At 41.1% G+C, this 22,477-nt stretch overlaps 1 protein-coding gene across 3 annotated transcripts in view; it reads left to right on the top strand.

Annotated features, from left to right (window-relative positions):
- Positions 1-22,477, top strand: part of Brwd1 (bromodomain and WD repeat domain containing 1) — an 84,564-nt gene that overhangs the window by 28,748 nt on the left and 33,339 nt on the right. For all 3 annotated transcript variants that reach the window (XM_087898815.1, XM_087898819.1, XM_087898821.1), the window contains exons 10-21: positions 1,831-1,901; positions 2,667-2,767; positions 5,120-5,160; positions 6,655-6,753; positions 9,652-9,802; positions 10,436-10,570; positions 12,300-12,428; positions 12,586-12,811; positions 13,337-13,525; positions 16,076-16,259; positions 18,073-18,166; positions 19,448-19,579. In XM_087898815.1, the coding sequence (XP_087754941.1) occupies positions 1,831-1,901; positions 2,667-2,767; positions 5,120-5,160; positions 6,655-6,753; positions 9,652-9,802; positions 10,436-10,570; positions 12,300-12,428; positions 12,586-12,811; positions 13,337-13,525; positions 16,076-16,259; positions 18,073-18,166; positions 19,448-19,579 (1,552 nt within the window). The remainder of the gene's footprint in view (positions 1-1,830; positions 1,902-2,666; positions 2,768-5,119; positions 5,161-6,654; positions 6,754-9,651; positions 9,803-10,435; positions 10,571-12,299; positions 12,429-12,585; positions 12,812-13,336; positions 13,526-16,075; positions 16,260-18,072; positions 18,167-19,447; positions 19,580-22,477) is intronic.

Raw genomic sequence — 22,477 nt, forward strand, 5'->3', positions numbered from 1 at the left:
ATCTGGTCTTCAGAGTTCCATCCAGGACAGCTAGGGCTACACAGAGAAACCCTGTCTTGAGAAAAGGAAAAAGAAGCAAAACTTTTTTTTTTTTAAGATTTATTTATTTATTATGTATACAGTGTTCTGGCATGCACACCTGCACCTCAGAAGAGGACACCAGGTCTCATTATAGATGATAGTGAGTCACCACGTGGTTGCTGGGAATTGAACTCAGGACCTCTAGAAGAGCATAAGAGTGCTCTTAACCACTGAGCCATTTTTCCAGCCCCCCGCCCCTCCCTTTTTGAGATGGTTTCACTACAGAACTCTGTCTGGCCTAACACTTGCTATGTAGATCAGGCTTGCTTCTAACTCAAAAGGTTCCGCTTGTCCCTTCTTCTGAGTGCTGGAATTAAAGATTTGTGATATTAAGGCAGAAAACATTTTTGTATGTCTTAAAAAATTTGACCGATTTTATTTTTTTTAAAGACTTTATTATTTATGTATACAGTGTACACCTGCAGGCCAGAAGAGTGAACCAAATCTCATAGATGGTTGTGAGCCACCATGTGGTTGCTGGGACTTGAACTCAGGACCTCTGGAAGAGCAGTCAGTAACCTCTGAGCCATCTCTCCAGCCCCCCCTTTTATAAATATATAATTTTATTTTTAAATGCAGGCATTAATTTGTTTCTAAGATTTATTTATTTTATATATGAGTGTTCTATCTGCATGTATACCTTTAGGCCAGAAGAGGGGGTCAAACCCCCATTATAGGTGGCTATGAGCCATGATGGGGGTGCTGGGAATTGAACCCAGGACCTCTGGAAGAGCAGCTAGTGCTCTTAACCACTGAACCATCTCTCTAGCCCGAGAGATTTTATATGCATTTACACACATATTTTGTTATTGTTATTGTTGCTTGTAGACAAAAGTTTCTGTCCAGCCTGGTCTTGTAGCCGTTCTGTCCCAAAGAAACACATAGAGGTGTATATTTATTAAAAATGTTTGGCCTGTTAGCTCAGTCTTATTATCAACTAGCTCTTACAATTTAAATTAACCCATAATTTTTGACTTTGTTTAGCCACGTGACTTGGTACTTTTTCTCAGTAAGGCATTCTCATCTTGCGTCCTCTGCATCTGGCTTTGACTGGCTCTCTGCCGTTCCTCTTCCCAGAATTCTCTTAGTATGGTTGCCCTGCTTATACTTCCTGCCTGGCTACTGGCCAATCAACATTTTATTAAACCAATATGAGTGACTTTTTGTTTTTTACAGTGGACAAGGGCATTATTCCACAACAGTTAACATGTTGGTATATCTGAATTTATAATATACCAGAGTCCCAACTTACGTATTTTTAAATGAAAGTTGAAGATTGATATTGAGATGTATTTTGTTATACATGAACTAGACTCTAAAAGCCTTTCATTGAAGTTGTGTCAACATAGAAATATGTTGATATGGTACATTTGGGTTTGTCCCATTTTTATGTTGACCAAATCTAAACTTGTTTAGGCAGGTAGGTAGTCTACTAGTTGAGCTGTATCCCCAACACAAGGAGATGATAGTAATGTTAGTTAGGCTGTGTTTAAGGCAGTATTTTAGGGCCACTGAGGTGGCTCATAGGGTAATAGCTCTTGCTGTGGAAATCTGATGACTTGAGTTACATTCCCAGAGCCCAGGGTGTTTACTCCTGAAAACTGCCCTTTTGCCTCTGGTAGTGTGCAACATGGCATGTGTGCACTCAATGTACACTCATCATGCATACTTAGTAGTAATAGATAAAACTCCCCAGTGCTCTGATTAAATGTTAGCATGTATTCTAAAGGCATATCATCTCTTTTAAAGTCCACGCCCCCTGAAGTTCACAGAAAAGCCGAGACCTGGTGTTCAGATGCTGTGCTCCTCGTTTAGTGTCGGTAAGATAGCACCGTTCATCACGGCACTTGTTACTGTTTGGGGCGTCAGTCAGGAAAGTATCCCATGAATTCTGTTCTATATTAGCTAAATTTGTGTTGATAATTTCTGGAGTTCACTATTTGGTTTTTAAGTACTGGGTTCAGTGGAACAAAGACAAACCTGAGAACACTGGTGTGGGCTTGTCAAAGGAGAGTGATGTCAGTGAGGTTCAGCCCACTTCCTCTTTCTTCCCTCTGTGTTGATTAACACTGTTCAGTCAGTAATATGTAAGAGAATTCTCAGCAGGGAGGCTCATGGTATCATGTAAGTCAGTTTTCTGGGGTCATGTGTCCATGTGTAGGATGTTATTCTCTGAGATCCTGCTTATGTATGTATTTTTGTTTAAATGTGACAGAATCTTGGAGATATTATTCCCCTCATTCTTTCCTTGAACAGCAGACTTATGACAAATTGTGCAGACTAGGCCCACTCCATTTCCCTTAAGATAGGACACTGTCCTAGTGAACTCTGGTTGTGGAAGTGTTTATTTGCTCAGGAGACAGAACGTGTTGGGGACTACCTGGTTGGAATTAAAGCTGAGTGAGATAAGGGAGTGTTCCCAGTTGGATTAGGTTTTCCACCAAAGCTAAGAGTTGAACTTTGTAACTGTGTTTAAAGAGCTGGAGGAGGGGCTTGTAGAGGGGGTCTCAATGCGGAGTAGAAGTGTGTTCTGTTAGTGTGCATGTTAGAAGCTACACATTTAAACTCTAACATTTTTATTCCAGGTGGTATGTTTTTAGCCACGGGAAGTACTGATCATGTGATTAGAATGTATTTTTTGGGGTTTGAAGAACCTGAAAAAATTGCCGAACTTGAGAGCCATACTGTAAGCATTCATTTTTTTAAAATTCTGCAAATGTGTTCATCATTCTTTCACTGCAAAGGCCAATTTTACTAATTTAACTGAGGGTTTTGTTTTTTTCCTCCTCCTGTTTAACAGATTACTTTTATTTTAAAAACCGTTTTTTACCCATGGGGCTTTTTGAGACAGATCTGGTCTTCCTTGTTGTGTCAAACTCTCCAGTTTCTTGCCACAGCCTATTTAGTGCGAGGATTACAGGTGTATGTCACTTTGCCCACTTACTTTTCTTTATTTTTAAAAGTAGTGTGCATATACATGTGGATCTGTTAGGATGGGTTGATATGTCCCCTTGAGGGCAAACCAGAGAAGGCCAGAAGGAAGGGCATTAGGTCTCCTGGGGCTGGAGTTGCAGTTGTGAGCCCACTCCACATTGGGTGGGTGCTGGGAACTGCTCTCAGGGCCTCTCAAAGAACAGTGTGCACTCTTAACTGGTAAGTTGTCCTTCAGACCTGCCCTGCTTATTTGTAGAGACTGTCTGTCTGTCTTCTACGAGAATTTGTATATATTTTGATAATATTCACCCCACCACACCCCCTCCAACTCTGCATATCTATACAGCCAGTTTGTCTGCTCAAGTATTCTTATGGCCCTACACTGGCACATGGTCAGCATTACTCTCACAGAGAAAACTGACCTTTTTATCCTTCTAGTCAGTTGTTGCGCACAGCTCCTCTGCTAGGGTGAACCTTTGTGGGGAGCTCACCGGGTAAAGTGCTGAGATGGAGAACACAGGTCCTTGTCGGTCTCACCAGTTGGTGAACTTCAGGTTCATGAAAGACCCTGACTCAGAATGTAAACTGCACACTTGATGTCCACCTGACTTTCACATACACGTGCATAAGAATAAATATGGACACACACATTTACACAAGCCACACACACAATAAACAAACAAACACTTTTTAACTTAAAAATTCATTTTTATACTGGGCAGTGGTGGCACACACCGTTAATCTCAGCACTTGGAGTCAGAGGTAGGTGGATATTGGAGTTCAAGGCCAGCCTGGTCTATAGCCTGGTCTAGGACAGCTAGGACTGTACAGAGAAACCCTGTCTCAAAAAAAAAAAAAAAAGAAAGAAAGATTAATTTTATAAATTCAAGTGTGTTTTTTGTTGTTCATTTTCGTTATTCGTTTTTGTTTTTTTCTTTTAGAGATAGTGTTTCTCTGTGTAGCTTTGGTGCCTTTGGTCCTGAGCTAGCTTCTTGTAGACCAGGATGGCCTTGTACTCAGAGATCTACCAGTCTCTGCCTCCTGAGTGCTGGGATTAATGGAGTGCGCCACCACCGCCCAGTTTAAGTATGTGTGTTTGTGAATCACTTGTTACCTAGTGTTCTTTGAGGACAAAGGAGGGCGTCAGGTTTCCTGGAGTGAATATTGTCACATGGTTGTGAGACACTGTGCACCCAAGAGAAGTGAGCTTCTGCTCTTACCCACTGAGCCGTCTCTAGTCCCCCATATGATGCAGTCTTATGGAAAGCAGTCCATATTCAGAGCTTATTTAATGAATGGATTCAGGTTGTACTAAAAGAGGACATGTTTTTACATAAATAAGAAAATGCTGTACCCTTGGGCTTCGCTGGAGTCTGTTTTGATCTCTTTACTTGCAGTCAGAGAAGGTGTGATTTCCAGCACAGCTGTAGTTTTGTATGCCCGTCTTTTTCTGAGTGTGGTTCTCTTGGAAAGGTTTCGGTACTCTTAGTGACCCTAAAGCCTTTCCACAGGTGTGACTCATGTGTGACTGGCCACGTCCATTTCTTCCTGTTAAACCATTGAGCTTCTTTCTTTCTTTCTTTCTTTCTTTCTTTCTTTCTTTCTTTCTTTCTTTCTTTCTCTCTCTCTCTCTCCCTCCCTCCCTCCCTCCCTCCCTTCCTTCCTTCCTCCTTCTTCCTGTTAAACCATTGAGCTTCTTTCTTTCTTCCTTCCTTCCTTCCTTCCTTCCTTCCTTCCTTCCTTCCTTCCTTCCTTCCTTCCTCCTTCTTCCTGTTAAACCATTGAGCTTCTTTCTTCCTTCCTTCCTTCCTTCCTTCCTTCCTTCCTTCCTTCCTTCCTCCTTTCCTTTCCTTTCCTTTCCTTTCCTTTCCTTTCCTTTCCTTTCCTTTTTCCTTTCCTTTCCTTTCCTTTCGTTCTTTTCTTTTTTTTCTCTCTCTTTTGAGAAAGGGACCCTATGTAGCCCCGAGCTCACAGAAATCCAAATGGCTGCTGAGATTAAAGGCATTTGCTGCCACACCTGGGCCACGGTGTATTTTTTAGCATATAAATTTGTTCATTGAGTAATGTAGATAATAGTTTTCATATTTTGCTTTTTCCTCTTTAGGACAAGGTTGATAGTATCCAGTTTTGTAACAATGGTGACCGGTAAGTGTGTGCTTGCATTTGTGTATGTCTTCAGGCAAAGAAAATACACTTTTTATTGTTCTAGCTGCTAAATGATTTCTACTTCATATTGTTATGTACAGTTTCATTTTTATTTGTGAGTCTAATGACACATCTTGACACTTGGAATGATAGACTCAATCTAATGGACGTACCGCCTTATGAGCTGGTTGATGGTGATCAGTTCTGGGAATTGAGCTTGACCCTGTGCATGGTAGATGAACGAGTATCTTCCATTGAGCCCCAATGTCATCCTGTACTTTCTCTGACCTTGAAATTACTCAATTTTTGAAAACATCACACCCTCCTGATGTCTGTGCATTGCAGGTGCTTTCAGTAGACAGTGATTGAATAGAGAGAGCATGGTGTGTTAGATTTTAGAGTGTTCCTTGCTGCTTCTGTGGTCAAGGGTAGCTCTTAACCAGAAGTTGATTCCTGAAAAAATTAAGTCCAAGAATGACATTTTTGTTTTTTTCTGAGTAGGTTAAGAAAAATCTTAAAGCCCTCACGAAAAAGCATTTGATTACCCATATTACAGCTGCCTTCTGGCCTATAGGATATGGGTGGTTCTTTTCCCAAAGTGCAGTTTTGTGTTACTTTTTTTGAGACAGGGTTTTTCTGTGTAAAATCCTAGCTGTCCTGGACCTAGCTCTGTAGACCAGGCTGGCCTCAAACTCACAAAGATCCGCCTGCCTCTGCCTTCCGAGTTCTGGGTTTAAAGGTGTGTGCCACCATCGCCAGCTTTTTTTCTTTCTTTTTGTTTTTGTTTTTGTTTTAAGATTTATTATGTGTAGTATACAGTGTTCTACCTCCATGTTTGACTGCACACCAGAAAAATGTATCAGATCCCATTTATAGATGGTTGTGAGCTACCATATGGTTGCTGGGAATTGACCTCTGGACTTATGGAAGAGCAGCCAGTGCTCTTAACCTCTAAGCCATTTTTGCTTGTTTTGATTTTTGGTTTTTCGAGATAGGGTTTCTCAGTAACAGCCCTTGGCTGTCCTAGAATTCAAGAGATCTGACTGTCTTTGCCTCCCTAGTGCTAGGACTAACATGCACTACCATGCCCAGCCCCAAAGTGTACTTATAAATTTTAAGTTTTTCATAGTTTATATTTCAGAGTTTTTGTTATGAGTTAGAATTTAAAACTGACATGCTTAAGATGGAGTTTCTGGTGCTGCTAATCTTTCGACACCTTTTTTTTTCTTTAACTCTTTCTTGATACATTTCGCCCCTCTTATATTTTATTGTCTCCCTAAAACTCAGTGTATTTGTGATACAACTGAGTTTATAATGTGTTTTGCTTTGTAGGGCAAGGAAACCAATAGTAAATCAGGGAGCTTTGCCTTGAGTACCTTGACTAACACTTGAGATCATTTATCAAGAAGCTGTTTATACATTGTGTTTCACTTAATGTTAATTGTAACTGTTGTGATAGCCTGTTGAGTAGATGAGTTTTCTGAATGTTTCAAGGTTCTTAAGTGGTAGCAGAGATGGAACAGCGCGCATTTGGAGGTTTGAACAGTTGGAATGGAGAAGCATCCTACTGGATATGGCTACCAGAATCTCAGGGTAAGTCGCTGGGATTGCTCATTACACATAGGTGAACTGCCGCCGGTGTGTTTCTTCTGTTGGGAGAATTTTAACTCCCTCCTACGTAGTGTGAATAAAACTCTTGAACCTCATAACCAAATTAATGCAAGAAAGTGCACATGTATATTTCCAGAAAATAAAGGAGAAAGGATTTATTATGGTTCACATTTTGAGGGGCTTGGGTCCGTCATGGAACAAGGATGTGACAGCAGAACAGTATGTGCTGTGTTGGGTCAGGAAGCTGAGAACAGGGGGACAGGGAACAGGCTAGGCGGTATAGGCCCTATGTCATGCACCCAGTGACCTACTGCCTCCCATTAGGCCCACCTGCCACCCTTCCCCACCTCCAGTTTCATCATATGAATCCATCCTGTGGTTAGCCATTGCAGATAGGCTAGAGTCCTCCTGGTCTCCTTCTTGTCTTTTAAAATATGAAGCATAGAAGTATCCTTCACTCCAATCAGCAGAATTCTTCTTCACTTTGTACTTTTATTGTTACATTGTTTTTTTACATTTACATTTAAAACCTACAGTTTAGAGGGGAAAAAACCCCAACCAAATTAAGTATTTTCAGTGTTGCAAATTTGCATTCTAAACATAGGATTTTAAGGGCCAGCATTGGTGGTGCCTGCTACTGGCAGATCTCTGTGAGTTCAAGGTCAGCCTGGTCTATAGAGTGAGTCCCAGAACAGTCAGAGCTACACAGGGAAACACTGTCTCCAAAAACAAGCAAAATAAAAGAATTTTAAAAGAAACTTTTGTTTGTAGGTGGAGTTGGCATAGGTGGGGGGAGAATGTGTTTGTGCATGCCTGTGGAGGCCAGAGATCTGGAGTTGGAGTTAGAGTTGTTGTGAACTGCCTGTTATGAGTTCTTGGAAAAGACTTGAGATGATCCCATCTATAAGAGAAGCAAGAACTCTTAACTGTCCATCTTGTCACCTTTTTCATTTTTCTTTTTGAGGCAGCCTGTCTAGTCGCCAAGGCTGGCCTTGAATTCCTCATCTTATTGCCACCTCCCTGATGCTGGGTTTATAGGACTACCTCTGCTGCCTGGCTAGAATTCTATTTCTGTATTCTATATTTCTGTCCTGTCTTCCTTTGTGTTGCTGGATAAAATACCCTGACACAAAGCAGCTTAGAAGAAAAAGGGTCTATATGGCTTATAATTTACGGTCCATTGTGGGAAACTGATGGCAGGAACTCTAACCAGGTATTCACATCCGCTATCAAGAGCAGGGGAGAATGAATGCATCCATATATGCATGGATCTCAAACTCAGAATCCTCTCTAAGCTTATAGAGCTCAGGGTCCCCTGCCTAGGGAATGGTGCTGCCAACATTGGGCAGATGTTCACTCAATTAAGATAACAGAGATAATTCCTCTCCCACATGCTTTCATGCTCACCTGATCTAGGTAGGCCCTCACTGAGACTCTTCACAGGTGCTTCTAGATTGCCAAATAGACACTCTAATCCACATAGTACACAAGGTAGTCCTTGCTACTGTCTGTTCCTCTGGAGATATATAAAAGAATAAAAATAGAAGCTTTCTTTGAGCTAAAACTTGATAACATAATAATCAAATATAGTGTATTACAATGAAAATAATTTGGGTCCACTTGGAAACTTTTGCATGCTAAAATTGTTGATTATAAAGTGGCTTCAATGCTGAGTGTGGGGTCATCTAATGGGAGTGAGTGCTTAAGGTCTTACACTTGAGGAGGCAGGCAAATCTTTGTGAGTTTGAGCTCAGCCTGATCTATGTAGCCAAGTTCCAGGGCAGTTTATGGCTGCATAGAGAGAAGACCCCATCTTACTTTCCACTTCAAACAAAACAAAAACAAGCATGGTGTCTTTTGAAAGGCATATGCTATTCTTTGTCTGTCTAGTTTTGTCTTTTGTTCTCAGTCTTGTAAGACACTCACCATGTCTTAGTTTTGTTTGTGTCACTGACACACACACACACACCCTGACCACAGCAACCAGTGAGACAGGTTTATCTGCTACACACAGGTCCAGGTTGTAGTCTAAGATGCAGAGGCTTGAAGCAGGTAGATATGACCTACCCTCATAGCTGAGCAGAGAAGAGTGTTTTAGTGTGTGCATGCTAGGACTCACCTCACTATCTACAGTCTTCCAGTTTAAGATCCTCTGCCTTGTCTTTCTCTGGATAGAAAGCATTGGTGGCATATGCCTTTAATCCAGGCAGAGGCAGAAGGATCTCTTGAGTTTGAGACCAGCTTGACCTACAGAATGAGTTCTAGGACAGTCAGGGCTATTCTAAAAACAAACAAAATCAAACCAAAAAGGCTGGGTGGTGGTGGCACATGACTTTAATCCCAGCACTCAGGAGCACTCAGGAGTCAGAGACAGGTGGATTCTCTGGCTAGAACCTGGTTTGCAGAACCAGTTCCAGGACAGACTCCAAAGCCACAGAAAAACCTTGTCTCAAAAACAAAAAAGTGAGCAGGATAGTTGTTGTAAGTAGCAGTGGTGTCCTAACGTCCGCCCTGACTGTACTGTTAGTTAGTTACCCTCTGCTCCTCTTGCTTTTCTCTGCCCTATTTAAAGATAATTTATTTGTTGATAAATAGACACATGAATTAGATTCCTCCCAGCCATTTTTCCTTTTTCTTCTCTCGTGTAACCTGGACTGGCCTTTGAACTCAAGTAGTTGAGGATGACCTTGATTTTATGATTTTCCTTTCTCCACTTACCACGTACTGGAGTGACAGGCTGTTATAACGTAATGTACTGTGGATCAAGCAGTTCACCAACTGAGCTTCCTCTTAGATTTCTTAATATTTGTATTAGTGAGGGACTGTACCTTGTGTGGTGTGCTTTCCAAGTGAGTTTACACAGTGTCTTTGCTTTGTTAGAGACACATCTTCTGAAGAGGAGAGGTTTATGAAACCCAAAGTTACAATGATAGCTTGGAATCAGGATGACAGCATTGTAGTCACAGCTGTGAATGACCATGTCCTCAAAGTGTGGAATTCCTACACTGGGCAGCTGCTTCATAACTTACTGGTAGGTAGTTCCAATAGGGAATGATAATTCAGAATTTTTAATTTACTTTAATAATTTTTGTTTACTTTTTAAATTTATTTATTGATTGATTGATTGATTGGAGACAGAGTTTCTCTGTAGCGCTGATTGTCCTGAAACTCCCTCTGTAGACCAGGCTGACCTTGTTGAACTCAGATCTGCCTGTCTCTGCCTCCCTTGTGCTGGATCAAAGCTGTTTGCCACCATGCCAAACTCAGATTTTTTTTTTTTTAGTCTTTGAGAGAAGTCTGGGTTAACTTTTAACTTGGTGTATATATCAGAATGACATTGAACCTTTGGGTTTTGAGGTAGGGGATCTCTCTGTAGCCCTGATTGTCTTGGAACTCCCTATATAAAACAGCCTGGCCTCAAACTCACAAGGTCAGTGACCCTGAACTCCCCCCTTCTTAAAATCCTCCCTTTTTTAACCATAACATTGATGTTATGAATATACTGAATAAATCATTTTTATTTAAATGATTCAAATGACTAGGAATATTTATATGTGTGTATAAATCATTGTTGATAGTATATTTTAAAGCCCTTATATATAACTATTAATTTCAACATGTAAATTGCAAACTGTCCTTAATATTATGACTTTGTTGAATAAAGGGACATGCTGATGAAGTGTTTGTTTTGGAGACACATCCCTTTGATTGCAGAATTATGTTATCTGCAGGACACGATGGCAGCATATTTATATGGGATATTACAAAAGGCACCAAGATGAAACATTATTTTAATATGGTAAGTCAAGCGAGTTTTTTATTTGTGCTTTTATGAGTTATGAGAATTAGCTAGAAGTTGATTGACATGCAGTGGAAACTTTTATACAAATCAAAGTAGTAGAAGCTTAGTCTGATAGCTTCATACACATATGTTCATGGCATTCTGTAAACTTACAGATATTCGTAAGTTTTACTCAGTTAACTTTTTATTTCTACGTGTTCAGTGTGTGTATTTATGTGTGTGGGTGTTTGGCATGTGTATAATGTGTGTGCAATGCCCAGTTGGCCAGAAGACAGCTGCAGATTATCTGAAACTAGAGCTAAAGATGGCTGTGAGCCACATTGTGGGTGCTGCTGGAAATTGAGCCCCAGATCCCCTAAAAGAGGTGCCTGTGCTCTTAACTGCTGAGCCGTTTCTTCAACCCTGTCAGTCAGTATATATCCCAGTATCAAACTAAGAGAGTCTAACTAACCAAGTGAGGATCCTGTTGAAGAACTCACTGAAACGCCCATAACCTGAGAAAAAGGCACTGTTTGATCTGGGTCTAGATTGGTTGCCCCAGTGCCTTTCCTGATGGTTGACTGGTGTTTGAGTCCAGATCCACTGCAGGTTGCTACGCACACGCACGGTATTAAATGGCTGAGCTGTCTAGCTCTCTCTCTGAACTCCTGCCTTTGCCTCTTAAGTGTTACAATTAAAGGTATGTGCTACTGTGTTTGGCTCCAGTATATTGTAGTTTGAATTTTAACAGAACTGTATTAATTCAAACTTCAAGTGGAATATATTTAATCTCTAAACAAAGAATAATTGACCTTGTATGATGAGGCCTCCTACCTCGCTACTCATCTGAGAGGCCTAGGTCTTTTGTTTTTTCAAGTTATTAGTTGAATATATTAGAGATTGTTATCCATGTTCAAGAACTTTCCATAGCAAAGTTGTTTGCTCAGGGCTGGATAAATGACAGCTCAGCAATCGAGAGCTTTGTCAGTTCACCAGAGGAATCAGTTAACTTGAGCTTCACGGATCTGGTGTCTTCTGACCTAACACATTAGGCATGAATTTGGAGCACATACATACATGTAGGTAAACCACCCACGCATCCAAAATAAAGTAAATCTAAAACCTTTCACAGTGCTTGCATAGTAGCTGGAGAGACAGCTCGCCCAATGCTGTCGCACAAGAACTGAGTTTGGTGCTTTTTAGTACTCAGCCTGTGCTGACACCTGCCTGTTCCCTCCTCTTCTGTTGACCGAGGTTTCTGTCCTGCCCAGTTCCTGCAGTCGTTAAGTCCCAAAGAAATCACACAGAGGTCTACATTAGTTATAAACTGATTGGCCCATTAGCTCAGGCTTATATAACTTTTATAACTTATATTAACCCATTATTCTTATCTGTGTTAGCTACGTGGCTTGGTACCTTATTTTGCGGGGCAGTCACATCTTGCTTCCCCTGTGGCTGGGACAGGACTGCAGACTAGGACTTCCTTCTTCCCAGAATTCTCCTGTTCTCATTGACACGCCTCTACTTCCTATCTGGTTGTTCTGCCTGTACTTCCTACCTGACTACTGACCAATCAATGTCTATTTAAAACTATTTGACAGAATACAGACAATTGTCCCACACTGTTCTGGATGATCCTATGCCCCTCTGGCCTGTGTAGGCCCCCATGAGCATGTAGCATAAATTTAAGCAGACAGTCATATAGCTTGTTAATGTGCCTAATGTTCTTTCTCCCGGGCTTTCCTAGATTGAAGGACAAGGGCATGGAGCCGTGTTTGACTGTAAGTTCTCACAGGACGGACAGCATTTTGCCTGTACAGACTCTCATGGGCATCTTCTAATATTTGGTTTTGGATGCAGCAAGCCATATGAAAAGGTCATTCTTATGTTTCTTATAGCCTATGAATAGTTGGGAGAGGTAGTTTGGAAATAGTTATTTAATTCTCTGTTTATAATTTTACATACCTTTATTTAATATTGTTTGTAACAAATAAATATCTAAAAATGTCATTCCATGATCTTTACTTTCCTAGATTCCTGATCAGATGTTTTTCCATACTGACTACCGACCACTAATACGAGATTCCAATAACTATGTCTTAGATGAGCAGACACAACAGGCACCTCATCTTATGCCCCCACCATTCTTGGTAGATGTAGATGGAAACCCTCATCCAACCAAGTACCAGAGATTAGTACCAGGTCGAGAAAACTCGGCAGACGAGCACTTGGTTCCACAGCTAGGCTATGTGGCCACAAGTAAGTGCAAATTCTGTCTTTGTCTATGTTTCTGTCTCTGGTTTCTCTATTTATCTCTGACATGTCTGTAGTTTCCTATGTATAATAGGCTGTTCTGCTTCAGTAGGAGTGCTAAGATTGCAGGCATGTACCTCTATATCTAGTCTCTGAGCCACCACCCAGGCCTGCCGTGGGTTGTTTGAGACCTAAAACCTGTACAGCAGTTTTCTGTCCAGCACAGTGTGTGCAGCAGTGTGTTTTTCTGTGACTTAGTACTCCAGTCTTTTTGCTTTTAATTCTTTTGTTAATAATCCATCTGTTGTATGTAGGGTGTTTTCCTAGTAGGTTATTTTTTCAAAAAGAAATTCATTGTAGTACTGTGATTTTGTTTTCCTTAGTTCAGGGTACCTGGAATCCAGGGTCTTGTTTATGCTGGGCAGGTGCTCCACCACTGAGCTTCATGCCCAGCTCTGTTGATGTGTTTTAGTGAAGATTTTAGTTTCTCTGCTCCCACATATGATTACAGACTAGTGGATGACTTTGTAGGTGATGGAGAGGTGATTGAACAGATCATAAGCCTACAGACCAACGATGTTGGTGAAGCCAGCCCCGAATCCAGCATTCTTGATGGGATGATCCGGCAATTGCAGCAGCAGCAGGATCAGAGACTGGGGCTGGATCAGGATGCAACTGCAAACGGAGTTTCACATGGGGAGGAGACTCCCCGAAGAGGGGGTGAGTGCCAGTGAGATATTTCACTTTAACACGGTAGTAGGGAAGCAAAGAGAGGTAAAGTCTTTGCTAGGTGTAGGAGGTCCTTCTGTATTTGTGTTGCTTTCATTGGTTAATCAATAAAGAAACTGCTTGGCTTGATGGGCAAAACTCAGGTAGGCGGGGAAGACAACTGGATGCTGGGAAGAAGAGCAGAGTCAGGCAGACACCATGAATCTCCGAACTGAGACAGATGTAGGTTAGAATCTTGCCACAATCACGAGGTGATACACAGATTTAATAGAAATGGGTTAATCAAAATGTGAGAGTTAGCCAGCAAGAGGCTAGAGCTACAGGCAGTAATGTAATTAATACAATTTCCGTGTGATTATTTCAGGGGCTAAGCTAGCCAGGCGGCGGGATGCAGCTTGCTGCTCCTCCATACTACAACTAGGTACATACATTGCAGAAACCAATGAGAAGCATATTTTTGCACTTAGTGTTCTGAAAATTGCTTGTTAACTCAAAAGATGGAATGATAGTGGACTTGAGATTGTTCAAACTCTGAAAGGCTTTCAGCCTTCATAGCTATAAGATGGAGTTTGTTTAAAAATTTATTACAGGAGAGCAAAGCGTATTTTTAAGGGATAAGTACGTTCAACCTTTCCTTGCTTTGACATTCACCTCTTTCCGGGAACTTACTAAATGGAGACTTACTAAATTAGCGTTTAAGGATGAGCTGGAAGGAAGTCTCCACTCCAGTGTTGATGTGTCCATTAGGTTGCCATCTTAACAATCGTAGGACAAGTCCACATTTTTTTGCGCCTTGCTTTTTCTCCTAATCTAGGAATCACTACATATTAATGAGTTGGTTTTTTGTTTTTTTTTTTTCTTTTCCAAGACAGGGCTTCTCTTTGTAGTCCTGGCTATCCTAAAACTCACTCTGTAGACCACATTGGCTTTGAACTCAGAGATCCACCTGTCTCTTCCTTCCAGTACTGGGATTAAAGATGTGTATTACATCTTTAATGTTTAATATAGGTATTTATATGTAAGGTGTGTTCTTTTGGGCAGTTTAGGCGACTTATGACAACATAGTGCTTTTAGCTCATAGGGGTTGCCCTGTCTTCTGGCCTCTTAGTGAAAGTTTCACTGCTGTCTGTGCCATCACCTGTCACGTTCCACTCTCGGTGTCCAGGCATTGCCCATAGAATTTCATATGTGCAAAGCTTATTCCTATTTATTACTTACGTGTCTGTGTTGATTGCATGTCATGGCATGCTCTTGTGCATGTATGTTTATGCGTGTTTGTGAATACCCATGGAGACCACAAGAAGACTGGAGTTAGTTAGTTGTGAGCTGCCTGATGAGGGTGCTGGGATCCGAATTTTAGATTCTCTCAGAGCTCTTAACCACTGAGACATCTCTCTTGTTTATATGTATGTATGCGTTGGCCTGTTTGAGTGTTTGTCTTTTGTATTTAAGTGCTTGTGGGGACCAGAAGAGGGTTACCTAGAGCTAGAATTCAAGGCAGTTTGAGCCACCTGACATGGGTGCTAGGAATTAAACTGGGGTCTTCTCGACGAACACTAAATACTCTTAACTGCTGGGCCATCTTTAGCCCTTTGTGGGAATTAAATAAAAAATATTATTGAAATTATACTAATTGGTGTGTATGTATGTATGTCTGTGTGAGAGTGTGTTTGTGCTGTGGGGTGTGTGTGTGTGTGTGTGTGTGTGTGTGTCTCAGAGGCCAAGATCCCCTGAAGGTGGAGTTGAGGTTGTTGACAGTTGCCTGCCTGGTTGCCCAGGTCATAACATTGCTCTTTTTGTGTAGCCATCCCAGTTGAGGGGTGGGGCGGGGGAGGGCATACATCCTTAACAAAGACTTTCCCTAAAGTTCAAACTGAAGTTTATCAATTAATGTTAACTATTCTTCAGTATGTTAAAATTTTTCTTCTTCAAGTTACTTTTAGTATGTTTACTTTCCCTAATCTGGGGTATGTGTCCTACTAAGAAGAATTCCCTCCCTCCCTCCCTTTTCTCCGCCTGTTTTGAAACAGGGTTTTACTCTCACTTTGTGGACGAGGCTGACCTTGAACTCATAGCCTCTGCTGGGATTAAAGGTGTTGCACCACCGCCACCACCACCACCACCTGGTGGAAGAATGCTTTTTTGTTGTATTGTCTTAAGGTTTCTATTAACATGAAGAGACGCCAAAACCATGACAGCTCTTATAGGAAGGCATTTAATTGGGTGGCCTACATTATCAGAGATTTAGCCCATTATCATGTTGGGCATGGTGGTGTGAAGGCAAAAATGGTGCTAGAGAAGGAGAGGAGAGTTCTGTGTTTTGACCTGCAAGCAACAGAAGTGAACTGTCTACCACATTGCACACAGCTTGAGTAAAGGAGACCTCAGCACCCACCCCACAGTGACACACTTCCTCCAGCAAAGTCACACCTCCTAAAAGGGCCACTCTCTTGTGGGGCCATTTTCTTTCAGATCACCACATGTTAAGTGAATAATAATTTTGAAATATTTTCAAACTAATTTCCTGATAATTTTTTCTAGGTTTTAGAAGGCCAAGTTTAGACATTCAGTCTCCTCCAAACATCGGTCTCCGCCGGAGTGGGCAGGTTGAAGGTGTTCGTCAGATGCATCAAAATGCTCCCCGGAGTCAGATTGCCACAGAGCGTGACCTGCAGGCTTGGAAGCGGAGAGTGGTTGTTCCAGAGGCACCACCAGGCTTGTTCAGGTCTGTTGAAGGATACGCTCTTAGCTCCCAGGTGTTTTCATGTCGTTTATCTACACACCTTGTAGTAGAAATAGTCATTTAAGTATATTTCGGTAATGCATGAGTATCTTAATTGTGGATAGGATTCAGAATTTAATTTCCCAACATTGCTACATAGTAAACTATGTCATTGCCAGTTTGTTTCATCTCTGAAAACGCCGTTTCTCCTTCAGTGTCATTTAGAAATAAAGACACATAATGTCTTCTTTGGTAATTTAGCATGTGTTCCTAAAAGCCAACATTATTTTCTCTACCACATCATTAAACATACACAGTTTCTCCATATAACCAAAGGTTTAGTCAGTATTGAAGTTACCAGCAGTCTCAAATGTAACGTTTTCTTTTTTCAAGACTGGTGTAATATGTCATAAGGCACAGGTGTAACATCTGTTTTTATTATGCCAGCACCTATGAATGCTAGATTCGCTGATAGGTAATAATGCAATCAGGGTCTTTTTGTTTAGTTTGTCATGGATATTCCTTTGTTTTGGCTTTTTGAGATGCGGTTTCTTTGTATAGCTTTGGAGCCAGTCCTGGAACTCGCTCGCTCTGTGGACCAGGCTGGCCTTGAACTCACAGAGATCCACCTGCCTCTGCCTCCCAAGTGCTGGGCTTAAAGACGTGTGCCACCATTGCCTGACTGTCATGGGTACTCTTAAAAGAGAGGTTTTCTCTTAATAGTCTTGATTAGTTGTAACAGATCTGTGAAAAGCTGGGCATGTTCTCCATTCTTTTTTTAACGTTAAAATAAAAATTTACTTTTTTCTTTTAGTTTTGTTTTAATTTAGATTTTTAAATAATACAAAAGTCCTGGCTGGAGTGGTGGGTCATTGGCAAGAGCACTATCTGCTCTTTGAGAGGGACCTGGGTTAGATTCCCAGCATCTCATACTGGCTCACAGCTCACTATAACTCTAGTTCCAGACAATCGGATGTGGTACACATGCATAACTGTAGGCAGAACACTCATACCCATTAATAAAAAAGCCTGCCCTCCACCATTTTATTTTATTTTTTAGTGTTCTTTTAAAGTCAGTTTTTGTTCCTTGTACATTGTTACATAGGCAACATGGTTAAGACACCAGCCTTTCTACATTGAGACATTACAAACATCAAGCCAGATGTTTCAGTAGTGTTCACAGTAGAATCACGGTACCTTAAGTCTGTTCCACAGAGAAGACACATGCTATTTTTAACTTCATGGTAACACGCTCCCCAGTTTAACGAACGCTCCCCTACTCCAGTCGTGTCCCGTGCAGTGTCAATCATGTGAACACAGAAGTGAGCAGCAGTGCTGTGTTAATGTGGCACACAGAGCATGGAGTTGAATCATTTGCATAGGAAATGTTGCTTTCACTTTTATTTACAGAAAAGAAGTGTAAGCCTTGAAAATGATGGGAGACGCTTGAGAGCACTGAAATAGGATGTCCTGTTGAAGTGGTCCTAATAAAACCGCTTCAAGTTAATGAATGTTTCAGTATTTAGTGAGTAGGTCCCTCCGAGATTTTGTTTTTAGTGATATTAAAAAGCAAAAAATACATAAAATGTAAAGTCCTAGGCAGTTTGTTTTTGAGGTATGTCTCAGGTAGGACCTCACCTCCACAGCCTGGGTGAGCCTTGCCTTTGAAGGGCCTCCACGTGATGGAAAGAATCACTGTGCCAGCTGAATGTTTCTGAGTTTAATCATTTCCTGTATCTTTTAAAGATTTATGAACTGTAGTGATTTACTATTTATATCAGTCCCAGAGCCTGTAACCACATAATTAATTTTGTAGGCGGTTGGAAGATTTTCGCATTGAGAAAGGCGAAGAGGAGAGAAACCTGTATGTCATAGGGAGGAAAAAGAAGTCTTTCCAGCTCTCACCAAAGGTACCTGACTCTCCTATCACAAAATTAGCATTCAGTGCTCCTTGTGATGTATAAAGATGTCAGTTGCTTTTTAAAAATATGGTATTAATAGCTTGAGGTTTGTGGTTGGGTGCTTAGAGCCATTATAGAACTGTTCATTCATTCTTAGTATACATTTCTGTAGCATTAAAGCATCCTTTGGACTGTCTAATGACCAGTCCCATCAGGACCCCTTCGCTGTGTGCTTTGTGTCTGACGCAGCCGACTGTCATAGCTCTTGACTCTAACAGTTGTCACATACTGTCTTGTTCCTGCCCCTCTAAAGCTCAGTTGCTGGAGTTTTTTTCTTGTTTTGATGTTGGTGGTGTTGGTGATGGTTGGATGGGTCATAGTGTCTCAGTTAACCAAGCTCTATCTCAAATAAGCTGTATAGCCAAGGATAACTTTAAATTTTTGACGACTTTTTTTAATGTTTATTTTATTGTGTGTGTGTCTTTGCCTGTGGAGGCTAGGTGTTGAGTCACCTGACCAGCTGCAGTTCTAGGAGGGTGGCAGGATGCTTGGCATGGGTGTGGAGACTAGAAGGTGTTGGGTAACCTGCACCAATGCCTGGCGTGGGTGCTGGGAGTCGAGCTCTAGTCCTGTGGCACATCAGCACATGCGCATAACCACTGAGCCCTCTTGAGCACCTCCACCTCCTGCACCACAGCGCTCTATATTTACCATGTAAACATTGAAAATACTTGTTGCTGGCTGAAGGTTGTTTGTAACTATTAGGTATTGACATTGTGATAATGTTTAAGGTTGATTAGTGATCCATATGTATATATGGGTCTATATATGAACATGAATCCATATATATATATAAAACCTCTTGAGTTTTATATTTATCCTTGTGTAGCCAAAGATACTGTGAACTGTTAATTCTCCTCCCTCTGTCTCCTGAGGGCTGGGATTACACAGGGGTGTGCCAGCACCCCCAGGTATGTGGGATGCTGGGGATTGAACCTTACAGTGAGTTGTACTTGCTAAGTGAGTATTTACCAACTTACTCACACCCCAGCCTGTGAAACCCTGTTCATTGTCGCTTTATGTCATTAATGGTAACATGGTAACTTACAAGTTAGTATATAAAAGGTAACTGGCTTTTTCAAGCTCTGAGGAATTAGAAGTAAAAAATAACAACTCAGAGTAAACAATATTTCGCAAAATTATTTTTAATCTTTGTTTCTTTCATGCCATTTGTAGTTAACTCCATACAATGCTCATTTTGTTGATAATGCTCATGTTTCTTTGTTTTAGTCAGATTCAGTGGTTTTAGTGTCCCAGTCTAGACAACGAACTTGTAGGCGTAAATATGCAAATTATGGTAGAAGAAGTGCTGGCCAGTGTGAATTATCTTCTGGAAATGAATCTTCAGGCTCTGTTAGACATGTAAGTAGAAGCACTTTATAAAGATCGTCTCACACGTGCACTTGTGTTCTGCTGTTAGGTGTTGAGCCTAGGCATGGTAGACATGGTAGGTCTAGACATAGTAAGTACGGGGAGGTCAACTCAGTGCTTCTAAAACCTATGATCTGACAGGCAGGCCTTGCATAGGGAGTTCTGTCTACCACAGGGATGTGATTGCAGGCCTGTGCCAACAGATTCTGCTGAGTTTGTTTTGATTCCGGTTTTTTCTTTAAATAATATAATTTTTAAACATTTTGTGTATAGATGTAGGTAGGTATAAGCATGCCATGCTGTGCTTGTAGAAGTCAGATTGTAACTTGTAGCAGGCCGCACTCTGCTTACATCAGGTGGGTTCTATAGATCCAACTCAGGTCATCAGGCCTAACAGCAAGCATGCCTTTTTTTTTTTTTTTTTTTTAAGATTTTTATTATGTATACAGAGTTTTTCCTGCATGTATCCTGCAGGCCAGAAGAGGGAACCAGATCTTATTACAGATGGTTGTGAGCCACCATGTGGTTGCTGGACATTGAACTCAGGACCTCTGGAAGAAGAGCAAAGTGCTTTTTACCTCTGAGCCATCTCTCCAGCCCCAGCAAACACATTTTATTCCCTGAGTCTTTTTTTCTAGTGGCATGGTTTTAAGATAGGATTTCTTTGTTTGGCCCTGGCTGTCCTGGAACTAATTTTGTAGACCATGCTGACCTTGACTTGCAGAAACCCGTCTGACTCTGTCTCTGGCTGCTGGAATTAAAGGCATGAGCCATCATTGCCCGGTCTGAATTAATTCTTTACTTTGAATCTAATTCACATTTATATAAAAGTGACACGTAGATGAAGATTACATTTCACGTGTTTTGGTTTTGACCCTTGGTTGGGTGTTAGAGAAATGAACCATATTTTGCTGTGTCTTGGAGGCTGCCTAGAGTTCCTGAACTCAGGCAACTCTCTACCAGGTGTCTGAGATGACAGACATAGCCTTTGATCTGGCTTTCTGTTTGTGTTTCTATCGTAGTTTGAGGTAGGTTCTCAATGTGTTGCCAGACTAGCCTTACTATTCTTTGCCTTTTATCCTTTCTGCATGTTGACATGACACATACTTTCTGTCATGTCTGCCTGAGAGTCTTCTCTTCTCTTCTCTGGTTTTTCAAGACAGGGTTTCTCTATGTAGCTTTGGCTGTCCTGGAACTCATTCTGTAGACCAGTCTGGCTTCAAACTCACAGAGATCCATCTGCTTCTACCTCCAGAGTACTAAGATTAAAGGCTACCACCACCTGATTTCCTGGCTGAGATTTTTTATAATTAGTTTTATCAAAATCACATACCATGTGCACACGTGATATAAAAATATATAAACATTGTTATTAAAGTACCATGTATTCATTTTCTCCAGCCTGCGCTACATTACCTGTTGTTTCCTGTTTCTGCATTTGGGTTTCCTGGAATCAAACAATGACTTTGGTGCTGATTTTTCTGCCTTTTAGCATGTAACATAATACTTGCATGTATAAAACATTGGAAATATAGTAGTGTATGGCTGTATATTTTATTTTGTTTCTCCATTTCTCAGCTGATGGATATTTGAGTTGTTTGTGCTTTCCAGCTGTTTGTATGTTCATCACTGGCATTCATCTGCAGATCTCTAGGAGGACTAATGCCTAACCCCCTTGATGTTCCATCCTTAATTATGAGCTCAAACTCTGCATCTGTACACCCCACGCTATCAACTTTTACTCCCACGCTATCAACTTTTACTTATGCTCCCTCATGGCCAGAGGGTGGCCTGTTGTGATTTACATTTTCATCTGCCTAATCTCTAGAAAGCTAATGGTACCTTTCTTCACTTACATAGTGTTTCTCAATCTTTGAAGAGAGTCTGACTTGTAGCTAGTTTTTAAATTGATTTTTCTTCTGTCTGTGTTATTCAAATAGGCTAGGAATGTCCTTTGCCACATGTCAATAATTACTTGAGAATTATTCTTGCGTTTTGTGGTTTTGTTTTTCCAGTGGGTGTGTATCTTGGCCTTTGAAATAAGGTTGTCAGGTTTGTAAGTGTTTTTATGCATTGAGCCATTTTGTCAGCCCTGTGAAATTTTTCTGTTGGTTTGATTTTGAAAGACAGCATCTGCTGTGTTCCAGGCTTGTCTCCTGCTGACATTTGACATCCTTGGCTCAGGATGCCGTTTCATGCCTGCCCCTCTGCTACTAACTCATCTGGTTTAAGTGATGTTGAGGATTATCCAGGAATTCCTGCTCTAGGCAAGCATTCTTCCAACTGAGTTAGATCCCCAGCCTGTTAAAGCAGCAGTAACCAGAGCAAAGCTGCCTAGACTGACTTCAGCTGTGTATTCCTTTGTGCTTCAGCCTCTTGAGTACCTGGAACTTTAGAGCATGTGACCCATCTGGTTACCACAAATACTGTTTTTCTTCACATTTGAAGCCTTTCTTAGGATAGCAGTTGGAACCATAGGTTGTATTGTCTTTCATTTCATTTGTCTTCTTGCCGTTTGTAGCACACGTTAACACATTCTGTCTTCTCCTGGCTCGATAGCTCATTTATTTTTTGCAGTAGTTTATTATTCCCCTTGTTTGAAGGTAATACTTTGGTGAATGAGTTTTGAGAATTATGCACGCAGACTGTAAGCATCTTTTTGCAGGTTGTTGGGAATTTTAATAGACCGTTGCCTCAGGAGGTTCTCTGAAATCCAGGGAAAGTGACTACACTTGTTTGCTTTCTCATTAGCAACAAAGGAGCATCCCTGTTGGCTCACATCTTTCTCAAGATGTTTCTGTTGTTGTCTTGTATTCAGTATGATTCTAGTCAAAATCCCAGAAAGTTGCTCTTGTAGATATTGGCAAATCGCCTTTTCTTTTTTAAATT

This window comes from Myodes glareolus, chromosome 2 (genome assembly GCF_982192425.1).
Source record: "Myodes glareolus chromosome 2, mMyoGla1.1, whole genome shotgun sequence".
Lineage (NCBI taxonomy): Eukaryota > Metazoa > Chordata > Mammalia > Rodentia > Cricetidae > Myodes > Myodes glareolus.